The 26,681-nt window shown below is 43.4% G+C and overlaps 1 protein-coding gene across 1 annotated transcript in view; it reads left to right on the forward strand.

Annotated features, from left to right (window-relative positions):
- SMIM35 (small integral membrane protein 35) overlaps window positions 1-24,773 on the forward strand; it is a gene marked incomplete at both ends in the record, with an annotated part of 54,360 nt that extends 29,587 nt beyond the window's left edge. The window contains 4 exon segments of the mRNA XM_082844092.1: window positions 22,861-22,977; window positions 23,965-23,998; window positions 24,687-24,730; window positions 24,733-24,773. Coding sequence (XP_082700218.1) covers window positions 22,861-22,977; window positions 23,965-23,998; window positions 24,687-24,730; window positions 24,733-24,773 — 236 coding nt within the window.
- Between the last annotated feature and the right edge of the window lie 1,908 nt (window positions 24,774-26,681).

The following is a 26,681-nucleotide window of genomic DNA, read 5'->3' on the forward strand; positions in this document are numbered from 1 at the left end:
TGCCTCCTAATTCCAGCAGCTTTGATCAAGCGGTACTGAGCATCTGCTGTGTTAGACGCGGTGCTAGCCCCAGCAGGATAGAGCTGAATCAGCCATGCCCCTGTCGCCACGGCTCACTTCAGCATCTACCTGTGCCAGGTATTGACCTGGGCGGGGAGACGCGGAGATAGATGAGCAACTGTGCACCTGGGTAGGGGAAGCTCATGGTCCGATTCAGGGTCTCAGCAGAGAATGGTGAAAAGTATAACAGTCTGTTCAAAACTGGGAAGGATACGTTCTCTACTTTTGTGCCCCAAGCTGTTTGCTGGGATTTATAGGAAGTAGATGGGATGGGAATGGATTGGGGGAGGTCAGCAGAGCAATTTCCTCCAAACGGTGCACAAAGGATTGGGAGGCTCTGGTCTTGGGGTCGGTACACATCGGGGTGACAAGAGGAAGAGAGAGATGGGAATCATGCAAGTATTCAGATATTTCTAGAGGCTTCAAGGCCAGATCCAGAAAACCCCAAAGGCTTTAAACTTGTAACCATACAAAGCAGCCCCGGTTTATCCTAATTTCTGCAACCTGCACGAATCAGCCTGTGCTTATGATCAGGAAACAAGAGTGGGGAGGGCTGGAGGAGGCTTGGGTGAAAAGGAGGCCGTGAGGTAGAAGGACCCTGGGCGTGCTTGGGATGAGCGCTCACCACTCTGTGCATGTCAGCTGTCTCCTCTCTTCCCCCTCCTCCCCTCAGAGGTCTGGCAGAGATCAACAAGAAGAGTCAAAATGTAAAAGCCAACTTGCCCTTGAACTTTCCCACAAACTACAGGAGCCTGGAGACAGCAAGAGTGGCTGATGGTGGGTGTGGCCGGCTAGGTGCCAGTGCCCTAGCTCACCTGGGCCGGGCATGACATCTGGCCCATCTGAGCAGAGACCTGGCTTTGTCTGGACAGGGGCCTCAGCACGGGTTCCCATGGCTGGCCCTGCAGCACCCCTTTCTTGCAGGCTTTGGAGCTTGGGAGCCTCTGGGGCCACCCCGTGCCCGAGACACTACTTGGGAGAAGGAAGATACTCTGTGATTCCCCAAAGCTCTTTTCCTCTTACTTCACGTGAGCCTTGCAAGGATGCTATGAGGTGTATACCCCTCATTAGCTCTTCATTTCACAGAAGACAGACCTGAAGTTCAGAGCGGTCACCCAAGATTGCACAGCTGGTGTGCGCTAGGACTGGGCTCCAGTGTAAGGTCTCTCTGAAGGCAAGCCCTGTGCTCCTTCCAGGACTCTTGACTTTATAAACCTCCCCCGCCTGCTCCTCCCAAGGAGCCTGGGCCCCTTGGAATCCTCCAGGCCCCAGGGACCCCACTATAGCATGAGGTGGTTTGAACTCAGTGGCACAGGTCACCCCCCAACAAACTCCCCAGCCCTCCCCCCTCAGCGTCCAGTTGGGGAGGTACAGTTTACGTAGAGGAAGTGCTGACAGCAATCCAGGCAGGCATAGTTAGTGAGTAATGTCGATGTATATAGCAGCCACGTTTGTTGATCCTGCCTCCTAGCCACAAACAATTCTGAGCGTTCACGCTGCTATTTATGTATTTACAAATTGTATTTGTACTTATACTCTAGTGTGTACGAGCATTATAAAACATGCAGAAAAAAATATAAATTAAAAAATAAGAAAGGGAAAAAACACGCAAGGGAAGTTGAGTGAAATAACACTTTTTTGAGTTAAAAAATGTATTTTTGGTTACAAAAGTGGTGTATTATGATTATTGACCAAACTGTTATGTTTTTTTTTTGTTTTTTTTTGTTTTTTTTTGCGGTACAAGGGCTTCTCACTGTTGTGGCCTCTCCCGCTGTGGAGCACAGGCTCCGGACGCGCAGGCTCAGCGGCCATGGCTCACGGGCCCAGCTGCTCCGCGGCATGTGGGATCTTCCCGGACTGGGGCTCGAACCCGTGTCCCCTGCATCGGCAGGCGGACTCTCAACCACTGCGCCACCAGGGAAGCCCCTGTTATGGTTTTTACTTGTTCTTTTTTGCAGCTCTTCAGCCTGAGCTGTAGGCATGAGGTTGTGGGTAAGAAGAAAATATGAGGGGCAGGTTCCCCCTCTCTTGTCCTGTCCCAGGGCCTGTGACATTTTATTCCTTTAGGGCATGTTCTTTCCCAGAAGGTATCTCTTTCTCTTCTGAGGTGGCCTGGTGTTTGGCTGTTACTCATATGTTTCATCCAGAGCAGTGTTTCCCCAACAACTTTATGACCTTTGCCTCATCCCCAAACACCTGTACCATTATTAATATTTTTCTTAAACCTGTGTCACCTTTTAAAATTAAATACCTCCTTTGACCTTGTCCTAAGCAATGAAGTCCACAAAATCCAGAGTTGATGTGCTCATTCTCCTTCTGAAACACAGTAAAGTAAATGCATAACTGTTTAATCAAAAACGGCCCCAGGAACTACTATAATCATCTCCTGTATTACCAGCGGATGCACCCACACTCTGGGGAGCACTGACATGGAGGGAGGGAGAGAGAGTCCTAGGCCACATTCCATCTGACCCTGAAAGGTCACCTTCTAAGGGACCATTGACAGGCTTTGAAACACTCAGGGATGCTTTCTCTGTTCCACCCTTCCCAAGACACAGACCCTATCCATTGAACCTTAGGCACTGAAACTGGTACCCTGGGGTGAGGGTGGAGCGCCGCAGTGATTACCAGCTCACAGTAGTCATTTGCTTAACCTGATGTAAAGGGGATCTTTGCCTGGACTCCCCCAAGGTGAGTGACCACAGCTTATACTCCAGGCTGGGGGAGGCTGAAATGTTTTATTTGCTTCTCCTGTTCATGGGTCCAGGCTCTTCAAGCAGAGGCCCACCTCTCCCAACCCTTGGTCTCTGGGTAGGAAAGTCAGAGGTCTGGGGTCCCCTGGCTGCAGATGTGCTACAAATGCCTCCCCCTAGATGGCATCCTGGCTTTACTGGGACACCACTGAGGCTCCATTCAGGAAGAGCCAGAGTTTCTGGGTGTCATGTCAGGAAGGCCCTAGAATGCCAACCTCAGCAGCCCAGTTTGCGGCCAGGGCTCAGTCTTTGTGTGTTCTCTCTGCCTCTGTCTCTTTTTCTCTGTTGTCAGACACCTATTGGATCATTTTTCCCCAGATCATCACGTTAGGAGTGGGGGCTGGCTCTCAGAAGTCAGTTTACCCCCAAGGCTCACTTATTAGAAATGAGGCTGACTTCTAGTCTTCTCATTGTCTTTATCTTGTTTAGGGAAGTACTAAAACTAAGTATTCTTGGGACTGGTATCTACCAAGAAATCTAAAGTGTTTATTTATCTTAAACTCTTACTCAAAACAACACATTTCCAAACCTAAACATCTTTGTGTCTAACCTTAAGTATATTCAATGTGACTTTCACCTTCTTCCTCTTCAATGTGAGATAACCGGAACTATTTTCTTTGGGAAACTCCCTATACTGACTCTCCTATGATAGACCTTTACAGACCCACCCCTCAGATCTTTTTTTTTTTGAATTTTATTTTGTTTATTTTTTGTACAGCAGGTTCTTATTAGTTATCTATTTTATACATATCAGTGTATATATGTCAATCCCAATCTCCCAATTCATCCCCCCCCCCCCCCGCCACTTTCCCCCCTTGGTGTCCATACATTTGTTCTTTACATCTGTGTCTCTATTTCTACCCTGCAAACCAGTTCATCTGTACCGTTTTTCTAGGTTCCACGTATATGTATTAATATACGATATTTGTTTTTCTCTTTCTGACTTACTTCATTCTGTATGACAGTCTCTAGATCCAAGTACATCTCTACAAATGGCCCAATTTCATTCCTTTTTATGGCTGAGTAATATTCCATTGTATATGTGTACCACATCTTCTTTATCCATTCGTCTGTCAATGGACATTTAGGTTGCTTCCATGACCTGGCTATTGTAAATAGTGCTGCAATGAACATTGGGGTGCATGTGTCTTTTTGAATTATGGTTTTCTCAGGGTATATGCCCAGTAGTGGGATTGCTGTGTCATATGGTAATTCTATTTTTATTTTTTGAGGAACCTCCATACTGTTCTCCCTAGTGGCTGTATCAACTTACATTCCCACCCACAGTGCAAGAGGGTTCCCTTTTCTCCACACCCTCCCCAGCATTTGTCGTTTGTAGATTTTCTGATGATGCCCATTCTAACTGGTGCGAGGTGATACCTCATTGTAGTTTTGATTTGCGTTTCTCTAAGAATTAGTGATGTTGAGCAGCTTTTCCTGTGCTTCTTGGCCATCTGGATGTCCTCTCTGGAGAAATGTCTATCTAGGTCTTCTGCCCATATTTTGATTGCACCCCTCTGATCTTTAAACCTAAACGGTGGCAGCCTGTCTGCAAGAGAATCCCCTGGGGGAGCTTATTGAAAATTACAGATTCCCTAAAACATGGCACAAATAAACCGATCTACAAAACAGAAACAGACTCATAGACATAGAGAACAGACTTGTGGTTGCCAAGGGGGTTGGGGGAAGGAGAGGGATGGACTGGGAGTTTAGGGTTGGTAGATGCAAACTGTTACGTTTAGAATGGATAAACAACAAGCTCCTAATGAATAGCACAGGGAACTATAATGAATATCCTGTGATAAACCATAATGGAAAAGAATATAAAAAAAGAATGTATGTGTATAACTGAGTCACTTTGCTGTACAGCAGAGATTGACACAGCATTGTAAATCAACTACATTTCAATAAAAAAGAATTAGAAAAAGATCAAACTCAAAAAAAAGAAAAAAAAAAAGGAAATTACAGATTCCTGGGCTTCCCGTCTGCAGAGTTGGATTGGACAGGTCTGGAGTAGCTCCATTCTTTGAAAGATCCTTAGGGGATCATTTGGGAACACCTGCTCTACACCTGCCCTGACTTGTCTAAATCATGGGGGGAACTTGGCTCCGTCTCAAGCTGAGGTCCAGGATACACAGGGATGTGTTGAGGCCCAGGGCTGCGTAGGCAGAGAACCATCTGGCGTTAGATTGCATTTCTGCATAGGTGGGAACCAGCACTTAGAATTTCTTGAGGCCTCCCCCTGGTTCTTCATAAACCTATCATTGGTATCAAAGGTGATGCTTATCTTCCTGTGTGCTTGAAGGGAGACCACATATCTATCTAATTTAAAAGGGGTATCTGATCATGTGACATCACTTAAAGAGAAAGGGGCCCAACACTCAGTCCCATTTTATGTCATGGGAGATTGTGATCTCTCAGACCATTTCTGCCCACCCTCATTCTTGCGTTAGCATTCAAAAGTAGACTTTTGAGCAACTTCAGTAGGTGGAGATCTGTGTGGGGTCACGTGGCTTGGTGCCTAGCTGATTTCTGTTCTGATGGTCAGAGACAGCAGTTAGATCGATGCAAAGCTGCCAACACTCTAAGGCTGTCCTAAAAATTTTCATCTTCAGAGAATGAAAGTAATTTATGGAAGTCTGCTACGTGTCAGGAACCATACTGCACCCCTCTTTTCACACACATCTCACTTTTTCTTCACAATAACTGTGCAAAGTTAATATTTTTATCTCCATTTTGACAAAGGTGAGGATTAAAACTTGATCTTGCCCAAAGTAACAATATTTCACCCTCCAGATGGCTCAGCTTCAAGTCTCATTCCATGATCTCATACCACTAAAGCCAGTTTTCTGGTGCCCAAGAGTTAGGAAGATCTGCCTGAAATCCTCTGTCAGCTCATTCATGAAATTGGATTGAAAGAAAGGGAAAAGTGAGGTTAAAATTTGGTGGGGGGGAGGACAGTAAGCAAACCAATGTGTCTAGTTTTTTTTTTTTTAATTGAGAATTTACTTTTTAGAGAAGTTTTACGTTCACAGCAAAGTTGAAGGGAAGGTACAGAAATTTCCCATATATCCCCTGACCCCCCCCCCCCAACAAAGCCTTTCTCATTTTATCAACATCACCCACCAGAGGGGGACATTTATTATAACTGATGAACTTACGTTGACACATTAATGTCACCCAAGGTCCACAGTGTACATTAGGGCTCACTTTGGGTGGTGTGCATTCTGTGGTTTTCGACAGATGTATAATGACATGTATCCAATAGTATGGTATCATACGGCGTATTTTCACTGCCCTAAAAATTCTCTGTGTTCCACCTATTCATTCCTTCCCAACTCCTGTGTCTAGTCTTAAAAAAAGAGGTACTTGTTCTTTTATTGTTACTATGAGATTGGTTAGTCTTCTTCAGTAATACTTTTATTACACAAATATTCCTCTTGCAAAAAATTAAAATGGTATGAAATTTATGATATCTGTTCTTGACTTACAAAAATGGCAATTTTATATGGTTCAATCTAATACTAAGGTAAAACTGGAAAGTCTTTTTTTACTCCTATCACTACCTCACTCTCACACAATTTGGGACACACAGTCAATTTTAGAACATTTTCATCACCTCCCCCCAGAAAAACCCTTTCCTTTAGCTGTAAACTCCCTTCCCTTCTACCTCCTACCCCAAAGCAAACAATAAACTACTTTCTGTTTCTATAGATTTTCCTATTCAAGACTTTCATATGAACGGAATCTAATAATATGAGGACTTTTGTGACTGGCTTCTTTCACTTAGCATAATGTTTTCGTGGTTCATCCAAGTTGTAGCATGTATCGTACTTTATTCTTTTTTATGACCAAATAACATTCCATTGTATGGATATACCACATTTTGTTTATCCATTTGTCTGTTGATTGCTGTTTGGATTTTTCTACTTTTCAGTTAGTATGAGTGACGCAGCTAGAAACATTCATGTATGAGTTTTTGTGTGGGTTAATGTTTTCTTTTGGGTGTATATCTAGGAGTGGAATTGCTGGATCATGTGGTACACAATGTTTGAGGAACTGCCAGATATTTTCCAAAGCAGCTGCACCATGTTACATTCCCACCAGTACTATATGAGGGTTCTGATTTCTCTACATTCTCATCAGCACTTAATATCTGACTTTTGGAATCCAGCCATCCTAGTGGATTTGAAGTGGTATCTCATTGTGGTTTTGGTTTGCATTTCCCTAATGACTAATGACGTTGCGAGTATCTTTTCATGTGCTTATTGGTCATGTATATATCTTCCTTATAGAAATATCTATTCAAAAGACGTAGAGAGTGGACTTGAGGACATGGGGAGGGGGAAGGGTAAGCTGGGATGAAGTGAGAGAGTGGCATGGACATATATACACTACCAAATGTAAAATAGATAGCTAGTGGGAAGCAGCCGCATAGCACAGGGAGATCAGCTCTGTGCTTTGTGACCACCTAGAGAGGTGGCTTAAGGAGGGTGGGAGGGAGATGCAAGAGGGAAGGGATATGGGGATATATGTGTACGTATAGCTGATTCACTTTGTTATACAGCAGAAACTAACACACCATTGTAAAGCAATTGTACTCCAATAAAGATGTTTAAAAAAAAGAAATATCTATTCAGATCCTTTGCTCATTAAAAAAATTTTATTATTAAGTTATAAGAGTTATTATAAGATACATAATTTGCAAATATTTTCTCCCATTCTGTGTGGGGTATCTTTTTCACTTTATTGATGGTGTCTTTCAAAACACCAAAATTTTAAATTTTAATGAAGTTCAATTTATCTATTTTTCTTTCATTACTTATGCTTTTGGTGTCTTATCTAAGAATTATTTGCCAAATCCAAGGTAGTAAAGATTTACCTTTATATTTTGTTCTAAGAGCTTTATAGTTTTAACTCTTATGCTTAGGTCTTTGACTCATTTGAGTTAACTTTTGGATATGGTTAGGTAAGGGTCCAGCTTCATTCTTTTGCATGTGGCTCTCCAGTTGTCTCAGCACCATTTATTGAAAAGACGATTCTTTGTCCGTTGAATAGTTTTGGCATTTTTGTAAAAAGAAAATTCAACTGATTATAGATGGATGGGTTTATTCCTGGATTCTCAATTCTGTTCCACTGATCTATGTGTTTATCCTTGTGTAGGACCACACTGTCTTGATTACCGTTGGTTTGTAGTAAGTTTTAAAATTGGAAGATGTGAGTCCTCCTACTTTTCTCTTATTTTTCAAGACTGTTTTTAAGTACTCGAAGTCCCTGGCAATTCTATGTGAATTTTAGAATCAGCTTGTCAATATCTATAAGGAGGTCTCTGGGATTCCGACTGGGATGCGTTGAACCTGAAGATCAATTTGGGGAATACTGCCATTTTAACAATGTTAAGTCTTCTGATCCATAAACAAGGAGTGTTTTCCCATCTAATTAGATCTTCTTTATGTTTTTCCAACAGTGACTTGTAATATTCAGAGTATAAGTTTTACACTTATTTTGTTAAATTAATTTCTAAGCATTTTATTCTTTTTGATGCTATTGTAAACTAATATTTTCTTAATTTCATTTTGGATTGTTCATTTCAAGTGTATGAAAAGACAACAGTCTTGTATATTGAGTTTCTATCCTGCAATCTTGCTGAACTTGTTTATTAGTTCTAATAAACCAGTGGATTTCTTAGGTTTTTTTTAATGTATCAGATATAATCTGTGAATAGAATAGTTTCATTTCTTCCCTTCCAATGTGGATGCCATTTATTTCTTTTTATTGCCTTAACTTCCTGGGCTAGAACCTCCAGTACAATGTTGAATAGAAGTGGCAAGAATGGACATCTTTTCTGTTGCTGATCTTAGGAGGAAATCAGTCTTTTTATCATTAAGTCTGATATTAGCTGTGGGTTTCTCATAAAGGCCTTTTATCAAGTTTGAGGAAGTTCCCTTTTATTCCTAGTTTGTTCAGTGTTTTTATCATGAAGGGGTGTTGCATTTTGTCAAGCGCCTTTTCTGCATCTATGGAGATGATCATGTGATTTTTATTCTTTTGATATGATGTTTTATATTAATTGATTTTCAGATGTTGAAACAACTTTGGATTTCTGGGATGAATCCCATATGGACATCGAGTGTAATTTTTTTAATATGTTGCTGGAGTAAGTTTGCTAGTATTTTGTAGAGGATTTTTGTGTTTGTTTTCATAAGAGACATTTGCTTATAATTTTCTTGTGATGTCTTTGTCTGCTTTTGGTATTAGGGTAATACCGGCCTGATAAAATGAGTTGGGAAGTATTCCCTTCTCTTTTATTTTTTGGGAGAATTTATGGAGAATTGGTATTCTTTTTTAAATGTTTGGTAGAATTCAGTAGTCAAGCTGTCTGGGCTTGGGCTTTTCTTTGCGGGTAGATTTTTGATTACTAATTAAATCTCTTTACTTGTTACACTTACTCAGATAGTCTATTTCTTCTTGAGTCAGTTTTAGAAGTTTGTGTCTTTCTAGGAATTTGTCCACTTTATCTAAGTTATACAATTTGTTGGTGTACAGTTGTTCAAGTGTTCCTTTATAATCTTTTTTAATTTTTGAAAGATTGGTAGTAATGTCCCCTCATTCATCTCTGATTCTAGTTATTTGAGTGTTTTCTTTCTTTTTTTTTTCTTGATCAATCTAGCTAAAGGTTTGTCCATTTTGTTGATCTTTTCAAAGAACCAACTTCTGTTTTCCTTTATGTTCTCTTTTGTTTTTCTATTTGTTGTTCATTAATGTCCACTCTAATCTTTACTATTTCCTTTCTTCTGCTTGCTCTAGGTTTAGTTTGTCTTCCCTTTACCAGTGTCTTATGGTGGAAGGTTTGGCTATTGATTTGAGATATTTCTTCTTTCTTAAAGCATGCATTTACGACTATAAATTTCCCTCTGATCACTACTTTAGCTACAACTATTTTACAGAAGGTATAACTAAATTGCCTCTCCCGTAGACAGCATATAGTTGGGCCATGTTGTTCTTTTTAATCCAGTCTGATAATCTTTGCTTTTTTATTTGATTGTTTAATCCATTTACATTTAAGGCCATTATTGCTATGGTGGATTTATATCTGACATTTTACTTTCTGTTTTCTATATGACCCATGTCATTTTTTGTTCCCCTAGTCCTCTTTTACTGATTTCTTTTGCATTAAGTAGATATTTTCTAATGTAGCATTTTAATTCCTTTAATATTTTTTTACCTTTTTTTTTCTTCTTAGTGGTTGCTCTAGGGTTTACCATATATAGCTTAACTTATCAGAATTAGCTTCAGATTTATATACTAGCTTAGTTCCAGTGATGTATAGAAATATTACTTCTATATAGCTCTATTACCTGCTTTTGTATATTGTTGTTCTGTATATCTCTTAATGTTACAAACCCAACAAAACACTGTTATACTTATTACTTTACTAACTGCAGTTATTTCCTTAGCCCAAAAGAGCTTTGTTCCTACCCACTTCCTTTATGGTGTTATTTACATTTGTATATGTTGTAGGCCCAACATTACATTATCTACATATTATTTATACAATTTCTTTTTAATCAGTTATAAGAAGGAAGGAAAGAAATACTTATACTTTAAAAAATAATTACATAATTACCTTTAGTGGTACACAATTACCTTTGTGTGTGTGTGTGTATGTGTGTGTGTACTCAAGTGATAATGTGGGATTATTTGCTTTGCTTTCAGCCTGAAGAATATACTTTAGTATTTCTTTAAAGGTGGGACTGCTAGCAACAAATTCTCTTAGCTTTTTTTTTTTTTTTTCCTGGGAAAGTCTTTATTGCACCTTCATTTTTGAAAGATAGCTTTGCTGAATATAAGATTCTTGATTGACAGTTTTTTTGTAAAAATTTGAGCAATTTGAATATGTTATTCCACTGCTTCTGGCCTACATTGTTTGTGCTAAGAAGCTAGCTGCTAATCTTATTGGGATTCCTTGTAAGCAATGAGCTGTTTTTCTCTTGATGCTCTCAAGACTTTTTCCTTGTCTTTTTTTCTTCCCCCACCCCTGGCATGTTTTACTATGATGTGTGTTTGTGGATCTCTTTGTGATCTTATCTGGAGTTCATTAAGCTTCTTGGATGTGTAGATTACTTTTTCATAAATTTGGGAAGTTTTCTGCCACTATATTTTGGAATATTTTCTCTGGTCTATTCTCTCTCTCCTCTCATTCTGATATTCTGATTACACATATGTTGGTGCACTTTATAGTGTCTCACAATTCTCTGGGCCTAATTCACTTCTCTTCATTTTTTTTTCCTCTCTGTTTTTTTGGCTTGTATAATCTCTATTGGTCTAGTGATTCAAGTTCTTTAATTCTTTCTTCTGCCAGTTCAAATCTACTTTTGAGCCCTTCTAAAGAATTTTTGAATCTCACTTACTGTATTTTTAAACTCCCAAATTTCAATTTGTTTTTTAAAATAATTTCTATTGCTTTATTGATGTTCTCTATTTGATGTGACCCTGTTATCATACCTTTCTTTACTTCATTATAGCATGCTTATAATGACTATTTTGAAGTCTTTTTCTGTTAAATCTATAATCTAGCTGCTCTCCCAGGCAGTTCATTTTGCCTGCTTTTTTTTTTTTCCTGGTATATGGTTTACATTTTCCTATTTCTTTTCTTGCCTCTTATATTTATTTTTGTTGAAAACTTGACATTTTAGATGATATATTTTGGCAATTCCTAGTCCTTCCCCTTCCAGATTTGTTGTTATTTCTTGTTTATTTTTTTGTGATTTGCTGGATTGTTTTAGTAGAGTCTGTTTCACTCCACCAGTATTCGGCCTCTGATGCTGCTCCTCAGGGAGATGTAATAGCTTTGAGTATGCCCACAGCCCCTTGGATGGCAGTGGTGTTTGTAGGACTCTCTTTCTTGCTTATCTTGACTATACCCAGCTGTTAAATTTCACTAATTGCTTGCTGGTTGCTCTAATGTTTTCAACAGTGCTCTGGGGTGCAAATTGCTCTATAAGTGAATCTGATCAAATTGTGACTCCTTTGAAGGAATAGTTTTTGAAGTATGTGTTTGAGATTTGTTCTGACCCCAGTGGGTTCCTCTCAGCTGTTTCATTCCCTGATTCTGTCTTATAAACTATCCAGTGTATAGTCTGGGCTATAGCTTCATTAAATCCACGAATATCCCTCTATTTGCTTTTCTCCACAGGCTCCACGGTCTTGAGAGCAAACATTAGGTTTGAACTTTTCCATGCTCTTTTGCAAAGAAAGTCAGTTCCTTTGGGAAGACATGGTGAGCTATTTGTTTTATGGACTGCTTTCCCCCTAGGAAAAATCTCTGGATCTCTGGAGGTGGGGGTGGGAACAATGACAAATCTCTCTTTGAGTGACAGTGCTCTAGGAGCTGAGCAACCAGTAGGTGCAGACAGTAGCCTGAGATCCTCTTGGCTTGCCTCTCCGTTGTGAAACCACTGCCTCATGAGGGCAGTCGGGGCCCCAATATTCTCAGCGTGCCCTACCCAGGGTAGAGCCTCCATCTCATGAGAGGGGAGTGGATGGAAGAGAGAGACCCCAATTCTCAACTGTACTCACCTGGAACTTAGCCTTAGCAACAGTAGCTGGGGACAGGATGAGAAATGCTGAAGTCCTGTTCTTCCTGGGAAAAAAGCCCTCTAGCTGGTTACTGTGGGGAGAGGGAGACCTGTGTTCTTGGAAGCAGAAGCCTGGAGTGGAGTTTCTGCCTTGATGAGCTGAGTGAAAGGAGGGAGGCCATGGTCTTGGTTCAAATACCACACATTCTTACTTTTCTTACCAAATTTTTGTAGATGTTCTTGAATAGATGTTTCTTCATTTGCTAAACAGCAATTGAACCCTTAGAACCACTTACAGAGTAATGGGCAGCTCGATGGACACATATTCCAAGGGAATTTTCACTAACAGCTCCATCCTTGGGCTAATGTTGTGATAAGGTGGCTGGCTCCTCCTTCTTAAGATTCTTGTGATGAATATCATGGTGCATATAGAAAACAGCCATTTCCCTTTTACTTTTACGCTTGACATTGTGGACCATGAGTCTGTTTTAATCCATAATTAGAACTGTGAGATTGAGAAAGCAGTTATTTTTTTTAAAGTAACCAACAGCAACAGCAACAATTACTATGGTTAATACTTATTAAGTGCTCTCTTTGTGGTAGACACATATTATTTCCAAAAAAATCTATAATAGACAGTAGATAATTTTATTTTTATTTCACAGATAAATAAACTGAGTTTTAGAGGGATTAAGTCCCTTGCTCAAGGACACATTGTAAGTAAATGGTAAAGCTGAGATTCAAACTCATGTGTGTTTGGCACCAGCACCCAAACTCTTAATTTCCGTTCTGTATTGCCAAGCGATTCTAGAATTCTGCAAGGGATTTCTTGCTGTCAGACAGTCTTCTGAAACTTCATGTAAACTTTCCTCTGAGGTGCCTTTTGAAACTTTCATATTTAAGTGCCTTGAGAGAAGGAGGCTTCTCTCTTCATCTGTTATCAAGAGATCACTGAAAACTAAAGTCTGTCTTAACCATTCCATGTGTGAATAAATGTGAGTCTTGCTCCAGACTTCCTTGATTTTACAAGGACATTATCAGGAAGTCAAAACAACAGTGACAATAACAACAATAGGAGAAGCCCCTTGACTGTGTTAATAAGGCAGCACGTAAAGGAATATGGAAGAAAACACACAGGAGCTTATCAAGTCTAAATCCTATTCAAACTTATTACCTCCAAAATCATTGGAAAATGCTTGTCAAAGGTCTTAGAACCAAACAGGAGAGTAGATTTTAAAACATATCCCACGGGGTGAGGTTATGAAGTAACCTTCATAACCTACCAATTACCGTGAGCGTCCATGGCTCACGGGCCCAGCCGCTCCGCGGCATGTGGGATCCTCCCGGACCGGGGCACGAACCCATGTCCCCTGCATCGGCAGGCGGACTCTCAACCACTGCGCCACAAGGGAAGCCCTATACTGTATCCATTTAAACTTTGCTTTTTCGTTTACAAAATGTCTTGAGATTTTGTAAATCAGTAAATAGAGACCAGCCACATGTAAAATATTATCAAATTATATTTTGAAATGATTAAAAGTTTACAGAAAAGTTAGAAATATATTTTTTAAAAAGTAAACCAAACCTTTTTCTCCCTGAATAATTTGAGAGTAAGTTATTGACCTAATGCCCTATCACACCTGAATACTCTAGAGTCTGTTCCCTATAAAGACATTTCCCTACATAACCATGATACAATGATCAAAATCAGAAAATTAAATCAATACATTATTTCCATCTAATCCTTAGATTCTTCACGTTTTGTCAATTGCCCGCATAATGGCTTTTATAGAAAAAGAATCCAATTCAGAATCACAGGTTGCATTTAGTTCTCAGGTCTTTCTAGTCTGCTTCCGTCTGGAACATTTCCTCAATCTTCTCTTGATTTTTATGACTTTTACAGTGGAAGATTGCAGGCCAGCTATTGCGTAAAATGCCCTCAATTCGGGTTTGTATGATGACTCCGCACTCTGAGGCTTGGGTTCTACGTCTTTGGCAATAATGTCACAGAAGTGACGTTGTGTGCTTCATATTGCGTCGTAGCAGAAGGCACACCGTTTGTGTTTGTGTCATATTGATGACGTTCACTTTGATCACTTGATTATTGTGGTGTTTGCCAGGCTTCCCCTCTGTAAAGTTACTCTTCTTTCTCTTTATTATTATTATTATTATTATTATTTTTGGCGGTACGCGGGCCTCTCACTGTTGTGGCCTCTCCCGTTGCGGAGCACAGGCTCCGGACGCGCAGGCTCAGCGGCCATGGCTCACGAGCCCAGCCGCTCCGTGACATGTGGGATCTTCCCGGACCCCTGCATCGGCAGGCGGACTCTCAACCACTGCGCCACCAGGGAAGCCTTCTCTTTATTATTAAAAGGTATTTTGCGGGGAGGGACTTTGAAACCATGTAAATATGCCATTAGGCACTAAACTTTTTAAAAAATTTATTTGATCAAAGTATAGTTGATTTTCAATGTTGTGTTAATTTCTGCTGTACAGCAAAGTGATTCAGTTATACACACATACATATATATATATGTACATTCTTTTTCATATTCTTTTCCATTATGCTTTATCACAGGATATTGAACATAGTTCCCTGTGCTATACAGTAGAACCTTGTTTTTTGTCTATTTTATATATAGTAGTTTGCATCTGCTAATCCCAAACTCCCAATCCATCCCTCCCCCACCCCCTTCCCCCCTGGCAACCACAAGTCTGTTATCTATGTCTGTGAGTCTGTTTCTACTTCATAGATAAGTTCATTTGTGTCATATTTTAGATTCCACATATAAGTGACATCATATGGTATTTGTATTCCTCTTTCTGACTTCCTTCACTTAGTATGATAATCTCTAGGTCCATCCATGTTGCTGCAAATGGCATTATTTCATTCTTTTTTATGGCTGAGTAGTATTCCATTGTTTATATGTAACACATCTTTATCCATTCATTTGTTGATGGACATTTAGGTTGTTTTCATGTCTTGGTTGTTGTAAATAGTGCTGCTATGAACATAGGGGTGCATGTATCTTTTTGAATTATAGTTTTGTCTGGATAACTGTTCAGAAGTGGGATTGCTGGATCATGTGGCAACTCTATTTTTATAAACTTTTAATTAGTTAATTAATATTTGTATGGATTTATGGTTTCTGTTTTATTCAATGTGTTGTTATGTAATGATTTATTCTGATGCTTCAACTATCATGATTTGGCCAATAGAAGCTGGCTTATATGTCTTTTTGACATGTCCCCAGTATTCTTTAGGGCTTTCTTTTTTGGAGATGGGAGACACAAGAAGGTTTTCAAGTTCATCTTGTATTTTCCCCGTCAGTCCGAAATCAGCCCTTTATCCAAAGAGCCCTGGTTTCTTACAGTGAAAAATGGCATTTAGAAGCCAAGATTTTGGTGGTAGATGTGTTCATTGATATTGAGTCATAATTGCTCTCAAGTCCTCTTAGAAGATAGAGCTACATATGTACACATCAACATTTATTTCTGTACCTATTTATATATGTAGAAAACTTGAATTCACATTAATAACTCCAATCCAATCTAATACCGCAAGGCTTAGTCTAGGTTGCTCCATTTTTGTATTTGTAATTCCTTTTCCCAACAGTGAGAAATCTGGCTTCTATTTTTCTTAATATTTTTACTTTTTGGATGAATCCTCTGTTATAATCAATTCCTATCTCTGCTGCTCCCCTCTCCAGCACTGATACCCTTATCACCCTGCTTGGTACCTGACACCCCATGTTTGACTACCTTCCTCTTTCCTCTTTTACCTGACTCCTCATACCAGGCATCCCCTCCTCATGGACATCTTCCTCACCGCATGTGGAATCAGACACCTTGCATTAAACAGCTCTCCACCACAGACACCCTCTTCATCTTGCTCAGGGCCATCCTGGTGCCATTCTCCCCACCAACTGCAGTTGGGACAAAAAACAGTGATTCTGTTCCTTAAGTTCTTTTATATTTGAGAATGTCTGCCTATTGTCTTTATATTTGATCAATACCTTGGCTTGGATAAAATATTTCTGGGGTTTCACTTTTTTCTTTTCCCCTTAGAACTTTGTAGACAATGATCTATTGTCTCCTGGCATTAATTTTCTGTGAAGAAAGCTGAGGTCAGCCTAAATTATGTTTCATCACCCTGCCCTTCCCCTAAAAGGTTTTTATATTTCTGCCTGGAAAGTCAGGGTCCAGTAAAGGAAACAGAAACCTTACCAGGTATTTTAACAGAGAGAATTTATTATAGAGAATTGCTACCTAGCTAAGTGATAAGGCAGATAGAGAATACTAAGGTATCATGGAGGTAGCAATTGCAAGAAGAGCTACTACCCGTAGGACTGGGAGAACAAAGTAAAGAACCTGGAACTATTAAAACATGGAGATTTGAGGAGAACCTCAGACCTTTGGGGGACGGGGCTTTGACTGTCTGATGCTCATGCTTCTGGAGCGGAGGGTAGGGAGTAATGAGACTGGTTTTATGACTTTGGAAAAACTGAAAACTAGACCCAACTGTAGAAGAAACTGCTGGGGTGAAAAAGAAGCAATAGGTGATGCTGACAGTAGTAGGAAATCCACAAGAAGACAACGGGAAGTAGACAGAACTGAGCAAGACCCTTCTTTATCCTCCAGTCTTTCAGTCTCCCGGTGTCAACCTCTATTGGCAGAACCTCCCCCTGTCTGGCAAAGGAGAAATGGGGTCTGCAGAGTCCCAGCTGTAGCATCACAAAACTGGATATAGAGGGTGGGCTTGAAGTTGAGAAACAATAGCTTAATAACTGGAACAACACTTTAATTAGAATGTACATTGATCTTCAGTATTCTGAATCAGTATTTCCTAGAACCTGGTATACACTTAATTGGCAGATGCCATTCCCCACCCCACCCCACTCCCCATTCAGGGAAATTCTCTTTTATTATATATTTGAAAACATTTTCTATTTAATTTATTGGGTTCTCTACCTCAGGATTGCCAATTTTCCTTAGTAGGATTATCTTGGTCTTCCATAAGTATTAGTTTTTCCTCTAATTTCTTTAATCTCTTTGTATTTTTCTTCCCATCCTCTGTGCTTTCCTCAAGTTTTTTCTCTGTTAGTAATTTAGTTTTTAATGATATCTATTCTATTACTTTCTATTTCTATTGAATATATTATCTCCATAAAAATATTATGTGTTCTTCAGTTTGCTTCCTAAATCTTTCTCTTCCTGTAAACTTCCTTTATTTTATTTTTAACATCTTTATTGGAGTATAATTGCTTTGAAATATTGTGTTAGTTTCTGCTGTATAACAAAATGAATCAGCTATATGTATACATATATCCCCATATCCCCTCCCTCTTGCGCCTCCCTCCCACCCTCCCTATCCTACCCCTCTAGGTGGTCACAAAGCACCGAGCTGATCTCCCTGTGCTATGCGGCTGCTTCCCACTAGCGATCTATTTTACATTTGGTAGTGTATATATGTCCATGCCACTCTCTCACTTCGTCCCAGCTTACCCTTCCTACTCCCCGTGTCCTCAATTCCATTCTCTACACCTGCGTCTTTATTCTTGTCCTGCCCCTAGGCTCTTCAGAACAATTTTTTTTTTTTTTAGATTCCATATATATGTGTTAGCATACGGTATTTGTTTTTCTCTTTCTGACTTATTTCACTCTGTATGACAGACTCTAGGTCCATCCACCTCACTACCAATAACTCAGTTTTTTCCTTTTTTGGCTGAGTAATACTCTGTTGTATATGTGTGCCACATCTTCTTTATCCATTCATCTGTCGATGGACACTTAGGTTGCTTCCATGACATGGCTATTGTAAATAGTGCTGCAGTGAACATTGGGGTGCATGTGTCTTTTTGAATTATGGTTTTCTCTGGGTATATGCCCAGTAGTGGGATTGCCGGATCATATGGTAATTCTATTTTTAGTTGACATAAATCATAGCAAGATCTTTTTTGATCCACCTCCTAGAGTAATGAAATAAGAACAAAAATAAACAAATGGGACCTAATGAAACTTAAAAGCTTTTGCACAGCAAAGGAAACCATAAACAAGATGAAAAGACAAGCCTCAGAATGGAGAAAATATTTGCTTTTCAACTACAATCTCTTCAAATATTTTCTCAGTCCCTTTCTTTTTCTCTTTTTCTTCTGGGACCCCTATAATTTGAATGTTGGTGCGTTTAATGTTGTCCCAGAGCTCTCTGAGACTGTCCTCAATTCTTTTCATTCTTTTTTCTTTATTCTGCTCTGTGGTAGTTATTTCCACTATTTTATCTTCCAGGTCACTTATCCGTTCTTCTGCCTCAGTTATTCTGCTATGATTCCTTCTAGAGAATTTATAATTTCCTGTATTGTTTTGTTCAGCATTGTTTGTTTGCCCTTTAGTTCTTCTAGGTCCTTGTTAAACATTTCTTGCATTTTCTCCATTCTATTTCCAAGATTTTGGATCATTTTACTATCATTACTCTGAATTCTTTTTCAGGTACACTGTCTATTTCCTCTTCATTTGTTTGGTCTGGTGGGTGCTTACCTTGCTCCTTCAACTGCTGTGTGTTTGTCTGTCTTCTCATTTTGCTTAACTTACTGTGTTTGGGGTAGGGCTGCAGGTTTGTAGTTGCTGTTGTTTTTGGTGTCTGACCCCAGTGGCTAAGGTCGGTTCAGTGGGTTGTGTAGGCTTCCTGGTGCGGGGGGGACTGGTGCTTGTGTTCTGGTGGATGAGGCTGGATCTTTTCTTTCTGTTGGGCAGGACTGCATCCAGTGGTGTGTTTTGGGGTGTCTGTGACCTTATTATGATTTTAGGCAGCCTCTCTGCTAATGGGTGGGGTTGTGTTCCTGTCTTGCTAGTTGTTTGGCATAGGGTGTCCAGCATTGTAGCTTGTTGGTTGTTGAGTGGGGCTGGGTCTTAGCATTGAGATGGAGATCTCTGGGAGAGCTTTCGCCGTTTGATATTACGTGGAGCCGGGAGGTCTCTGGTGCACCAATGTCCTGAACTCGGCTCTCCCACCTCAGAGGCACAGGCCTGACACCCGGCCGGAGCACCAAGACCCTGTCAGCCACGCAGCTCAAATGAAAAGGGAGGAAAAAAAAGAAAGAAAGAAAATAATAATAAAATTTTTAAAAGTTATTAAAGTAAAAAAGTTATTAAAATTAAAAAGTTATATAAAAAGAAAGAAAGAAGAGAGCAACCAAACCAATAAACAAATCCACCAATGACAACATGCGCTAAATACTATACTAAAAACAAAAAGGACAGACAGAACCCTTGGACAAATGGTAAAAGCAAAGCTATGCATATGAAATCACACAAAGAAGCATACACACACACATTCACAAAAAGAGAAAAACGAAAAAAAATTTATATATATATATATATATATATATATATATATATATATATATATATATATATATATATATAAAAAGGAAGAGAGCGGGCTTCCCTGGTGGTGCAGTGGTTGAGAGTCCGCCTGCCGATGCAGGGGACGCGGGTTCGTGCCCCGGTCTTGGAAGATCCCACATGCCGCGGAGCGGCTGGGCCCGTGAGCCATGGCTGCTGAGCCTGCGCGTCCGGAGCCTGTGCTCCACAACGGGAGAGGCCACAACAGTGAGAGGCCCGCGTACCGCAAAGAAAAAAAAGGAAGAGAGCAACCAAATCAATAAACAAATCCACCAATAATAATAAACTCTACACACTAAACTAAGATGAACATAAAACCAGAAACAGATTAGACGCAGAAGGCAAACCCCAAGTCTACAGCTGCTCCCAAAGTCCACCGCCTCAATTTTGGGATGATTCGTTGTCTATTCAGGTACTCCACAGATGCAGGTACCTCAAGTTGATTGTGGAGATTTAATCCGCTGCTCCTGAGGCTGCAGGGAGAGATTTCCCTTTTTCTTCTTTGTTTGCACAGCTCCCGGGGTTCAGCTTTGGATTTGGACCCACCTCTGCATGTAGGTCGCTGGAGGGCGTCTGTTCCCGCCCAGACAGGACGGGGTTAAAGGAGCAGCGGACTGGGGGCTCTGGCTCACTCAGGCCGGGGGAAGGGAGGGGTACGGAGTGCAGGGCGAGCCGGCGGCAGAGGCCTGCATGACGTTGCACCAGCCTGAGGCGCGCCGTGTGTTCTCCCGGGGAAGTTGTCCCTGGATCCCGGGACCCTGGCAGTGGCGGGCTGCACAGGCTCCCCGGAAGAGAGGTGTGGAGAGTGACCTGTGCTCGCACACAGGCTTCTTGGTGGCTGCAGCAGCAGCCTTAGCGTCTCATGCCCGTCTCTAGAGGTCGTTTAGGCGGTGCTCTGAATCCCCTCTCCTCGTGCATCCCGAAACAATGGTCTCTTGCCTCTTAGGCAGGTGCAGACTTTTTCCCGGACTCCCTCCCGGCTAACTGTGGCGCACTAGCCCCCTTCAGGCTGTGTTCACTCAGCCACCCCCAGTCCTCTCTCTGGGGTATGACCTCGCCCAAGCCTCAGCTCCCAGCCCCGCCCGCCCCGGCGGGTGAGCAGACAAGCCTCTCGGGCTGGTGAGTGCTGGTCAGCACTGATCCTCTGTGTGGGAATCTCTCCGCTTTGCCCTCCGCACCCCTGTTGCTGCGCTCTCCTCCGTGGCTCTGAAGCCCGCCCCCCCACCACTTCTCTACCAGTGAAGGGGCTTCCTAGTGTGTGGAAACCTTTCCTCCTTCACAGCTCCCTCCCACTGGTGCAGGTCCCGTCCCTATTCTTTTGTCTTTGTTTTTCCTTTTTTCTTTTGCCCTACCCAGGTACGTGGGGAGTTTCTTGCCTTTTGGGAGGTCTGAGGTCTTCTGCCAGCGTTCAGTAGGTGTTCTGTAGGAGTTGTTCCACGTGTAGATGTATTTCTGGTGTATTTATGGGGAGGAAGGTGATCTCCACGTCTTACTCCTCCACCATCTTGAAGGTCTCCCTTACTGGGCTCCTGCTGTCTCTCTGGGGCTCAGTCCAGCTCTCGGATCCCACAACTCTACCTGGGAATTCTGTTGCCTCCCCGGGGCTCCACTTCCATCGGGGAGTAAGGACTTTTTCTCTGTGGCCCATTGACATCTTTTCAATGTTTTCCAGTGCTTTTTTCCCATCTCTCTTACCTCACTTTCTCCCTTCCCCTCCCCCAGGCTGGAAATTTTCCCCTAGTATAGTGAGAAGAGTAATCTTGGTTCTGTTCATCTCTTGTCTATGTTGGGAATCCTTGCCATTTCTCTAAGGGTCTGGGCTTTTGGAATCTAAAAGTAGGAGGAGAGACCCTTTCTCCCTGCATTTGGCTGTCATACTCTCTCAGAGAATAATGTGGCTGCTTTAATGGGAAGAAGGATCAGGGGCATGGGAGAGGGAAAGGCTCGGGTGGGGGAAATTGTGAAATATTTAAGAATACAATTCACTACTTGATGATAATTATGACAACAACAGTAATGATGTAATTAACATCTACTGAACACTTCCTGTGTGCCAGGTCCTCTCCCAAGTGCTCTATATATGGCATCTCCACTAATCACCACAACTCCATGTGTATTCATTATTATGCTTATTTTTCATAAGAGCAAATTGAAGTCTTGCGAGGGACAGGGGTTTGCTCGGGTCCCACATTTTGCAAACGATGGGCATGGGCTTCGCGTGCAAGCCTGCGGTACCAAAGGCTGTGCATAACCTTGCACCTCTGGCCTCTTGGTGACACCTCTGGAGCCTCAAGACACCAAGCCATGGAGATGGGGAATCAGATGATTCTTTCACACTCCTGGCCCCTCATCCAGCAGGAGTGGGGCTGCCCTGCCTCTTCCTTCCCTGCCCCAGCAGGGGTGGGTTGTCTCCGTGTGCCCCCATGGTCAGCTTCTCCCTACAAACCTGGTTTCCTGCTCTACTTCTGCTTCAGCACGTTTCCAGTCTCTCTCTCTCTCTCCCTCCCTCTCTTTTGCTCTTTTTCTTGGTTTGCCTTTACAGATAAAATATAAATCTAACCAAGAGCTCATACCACAAACAGGGAAGAAGTGATAAGTATAAGCAGCAAACAGAGCCCAGGGGTTAACACCCTGCTACCACATACGAGGGCTTTGTGGGGAGAGGATCAAGGATCTGTGTGTCTCTGCTCTCGGGGGCCCTCCAGGCTGCCCTTCCTGCTTCATGCAGAGGAGAGACGTCCTGGGCTTCTCCCCAAACAGCAGTGCCTTTTTCAACACGTAGAAAGCCTACAGCTTCAGGAAGGCTTCCCAGCTCCAAATTATCTCTACTGTCAGAGGACTGTTACTTTGGAGAAACAAGCTGACTCTAAAAAATCAGGTATCAGACATTCACATCTTAGCGTGACTTAGCTGAACTAGCTGGCCAGGATCCAGATTCCTAGGGGACAGTCATTTTGATGGCAGTGGGGAGGGAGGAGAGGACATTTGGAACGTGATGCAGTCAGTTGGCATACGGGGCCGCGAGAGGGCTCTGGGCAGCTGGGTGAAGGATGTGTGTCTCTCTGCAGGTGACGACTCCATCAGCACCTTGGGCCTGCTCCTCTGCCTGGGGCTCTCGTTGCTGCTTGTGTCCATCCTGGGCTACAGCCTGGCCAAGTGGTACCAGCGTGGGTACTGCTGGGAGGGTGAGTGAGCGCTGGACCCTGTCACCCAAGCGCAGCCCAGTCCCTCCTCTCCTGTGGCAATTGGCCAGGCCAGGCGGGGCTGCAAACTCTTCAGCACGGAGTCATGCAAAAATATTTCCTGTGGTGGCCGCAGTGGTTGAAGACTTGGGTGGGTGGCTGAGCGCTTGAGGTGTGTGGGGGGAGCGGGTGGGGCCTTTATTGAGGGAGTGGAGGCTCTTCTCCCCCAGCAAGCAGTCAGCTTCCTTGTCCTTCAGAGCTCACAGGAGTCCACCTCCCAGGCCTGTGCAGGCCACAAGGCTGAGGGTGATGTGCTAGACGGGCCAAGCTGCAGCTGTCTCCTACCCTGGCTCCTAGAGCCTCTCTTGCCCTGCCCTCTCTTGGGACTCTCTCCTGAGCTTGCTGATGCTTCAGCCCCACTGGGCGTGTCCTGGAATTTGCTGGGCTGCTCCCAACTCTGATCCGTATCTGCCCTTCCCATAGGACCCAGGAGGACTGGGAGGGCATGCTGGAGTGCCAAGAGGCAGAGGGCATCTCCCAGATCTGCAGTTAAGTTCAACAGCTTCCGTGGATGTCTGTTGAGCACCTACTGTGTGCCAATGCACAAGCCTAGTATGATTTTTTTTTTAATTACATGCGAAGATGAAATTTTTAGTCTCTCTTTTTTATAGATGAGGATGAGGCTAAAGTCACAGAGTCTGGATTCAAGCCTCCTTCCCAGAGTAATCAGTGCCCTTGACGGAGGGATCCCCAGTGGCAGGATCTATCCTCAAAGACTGGTGGTTCTGTCTGGGAAGAAGGGGTGTACCCATGGGTCTGGGGCAGGAAGCAGACGCTGAGGGACTGGGAACCTCCCATGGCATCCTGCAGCCCTGCCTAGCCACCCCACACCTTCCAGACAGGGGTGAGGGAGAACTAGATGCTCCCAGAAGAGTGATGGGCCGCTCTCCCCGTAGGTACTAACCCTCTCTTTTCTGATTGTCTTTCTAGGGTCTAATTTTGTCTTCAACTTGTACCAAATCCGGTGAGTAGATTCAGGGCAGATCTGGGTGGGATGGGCCTGGGGGGTTAGGTATGCTTGAGAAAGAACCAAAGATGGAACTCAAATTCACTGCTCGCCTTCCCTGTGTCCTCCCCATGCCCCTAAACAAACAAGAGAGAAGGAAGGAGCCAGGGTCCATCTAGAAAGTTCCATGAACAAAAACTTGAACATGGACAGGACCATGTAGGATCCAAATGACAGTGCTCCTCTTAGCATCCACCCCTGGGCAGGCACCATCCAACCATCCATTCATTCCTTTATTCATTCACCCATCGTGTATTCGGTAAAGATCTAGTGTAGCAGGTATTGTGGTGTTAGTTTCTAAGGGTACAAAGATAACTGGGCATAGCTTCTGTCTTCAAGCATTTCACTGTCTGTGGTGGACGCCTGCCTGATTACAAATAATTTAATCTCAGGCATAAGATGCTGTCAAATGAAGACAATCAGGCATTCAGGGTGTGGGGTTTGGAAACTCCTCTTGTGATAAGTCATCTCATCTGCTCTTTGTCACATGGCAGCTTCTCATCTGGCCTGAGAGATGGGGTAGCTCTGATTCTGGAAGATAAGCCAGTGAGTCAGTGAGTCACTGCCAGAAGTTCTTCCCATGCTCTGGTCCCAGGGAGAGGCCTTGTTCTCAGCCCCAGTAACTTGATGGGCTCACCTTTCTCAGGAACATGAAGGATCCGGAGATGGGTCCACCCTTCACCATCAGTGGCCGGATGGCGGCTCCATGAAGTTCTCCAACAGGTTGGTCTGATGAGGGTAGCAGCAGCTTTCTGGAGCCCCAGAGAGGTGAGTGGAAGGTTGGTGAGCTGAGTGAGTCTGATGTCCCAGTGTGGTCCTCAGATGGTCCAGGCACCCAAGCCCAGCACCAAGGACTGCTTGGAACCCGGAGGTGATTTGGTTCATCCCCCGCCTCCTGGAGAGTGAGTGCTGTAGGGGATGATCTCAGGAATGAAGGCCTGGGGTCGTGCTGTCTCCCACTCCCCACCTCCTGCTAGCCCTGGGCCGCTCCTTTTCCACTTGACCCATGTCCTGCCTTTCTTTCCTGGGGAAGTTCTATTTCTGATCAGATGGAAATTTCTAGAATAGAGCTTTGTATCTCAACCCTTTGCTCTGAGATGAAGATTCCAGATGGCCACCCTCTCCAAGAAGCATTGCTGTAGAGCTTCTGAACTTTCTGAACTTTCTAAGCCCAGGAGCCATCCCTGTTTCCTGGCTGGCTGACCCTTTGGTCACACCTTTCCTCGCCCGCCTTCAAGCCCATCCCTCTTCACAGCACAGTTGCTTTCTCCCATCTAAACATTTCCTCCCTCCAGCAGTCCCTCACAGACCCTCAGTTTCTCTCTCATCTCTTCCCCACAGGACCCCACACTCACCTCTTCCGTGTGTTCCTCCCTCTGCCCTGATGTGATGGTTTAGAGGAATCTTTCCCGAGACTCATCTCTTTGTCACTTTCCCTTTTTTTCTTTCTGCAGGAGGAGGCTCCTGGCTCAGCACCTGCCCCTCCCAGCCTCCCCTGCCTCCACCCCTGGGTCTTCAAGGCCTGGCCTGACCCCCTCTTGTGAACATTGAGGAGTTTTCTCTGGGGACACCACCAGCCTGTGGCATGAGAGTCCCCCAGGAGAGTCAGGCCTCTGGGGACAGAGCCTGTGGAGTCACGGTGGCTTTCTCACAGAAACAGAGATGGCCGCGTCCCAGCGAGAAAGGGCTGATTCCCGGGAGGCCTCTGAGCCTGCGGGCGGAGTTCCAGGTGCCCATCTGGCCGCTGTGGGTGGGGCCTGCTACCTGGGGCATCCCCAGTCACTTCCCTGCAGGACTGACACAAGGGCCAGAAAACCTGTCACATCCTCCATAGGCAAAGTCATGTGGGAGGGAGGGTGATTCCACTTTCAACCTTCCTACCAGAAGCCAAGTTCCCCTAAGGGCTGAAGGCTGAGCTTAGGCCTTGACTCGAACTTGGTTCCGGCACTTTCAGCAAGTCCCCCAACCCCTCCCCGCAACCCCTCATGCCCTCCCACACACATGTCCACCACCGGGGCCTGTTTTCCCTGCTTCTGACCAGCCTTGGTGCCTCCCAAACAATTGTGAGGGCAGTGCTGAGAACGGTCTAGAAACACATTCTTGTTTCTAGCTTCCTGTGATGGGGTGGGCATGGTGTGGCAAGCTCAATCTCCCATGTTCTCCATTTCCCATGCAACGCCTGCCTTGTGATATGGAAAGTGGACCAGAAATGGTGAGAGTGGGGAAGAGGAACCAAGGTTAGCCTGAGAAAAACAGATCATGCACACGGGAAATCAAGAACCAAGTGTAGCTTTGTGACAGGAGAACAGTTTGTTCGTGTGTCATCACTCCTTCCTCCGGTCTGTGCCCTACTGGACCCGAGGTGGGGCCTGAACTGGGATGTCAGCTTAGTAGGTACTTAATGCAGAGTTGTTCAATCCAGAGAGATTGAGTTCCTGGGGCAGCTGTGGATGGAGCAGGGCCTGAGGGGGCCCTGCCACTGCTGAAACTGCAGTTAGAACTACCAGCCACCGGTCTCCCTGCCCATGTCCCAGCAACAAGGTGGACAAGATGCAGAAGCCCAGGACCATGATAGGCGAGGAGGAGAGAAGTCATGGTATTTGTCCTCCTATCCTCTCTTTCCTGAGGCCTGGTTTCTTTC

Source organism: Leucopleurus acutus, assembly GCF_964270905.1.
Source record: "Leucopleurus acutus genome assembly, chromosome: 8".
NCBI lineage: Eukaryota > Metazoa > Chordata > Mammalia > Artiodactyla > Delphinidae > Leucopleurus > Leucopleurus acutus.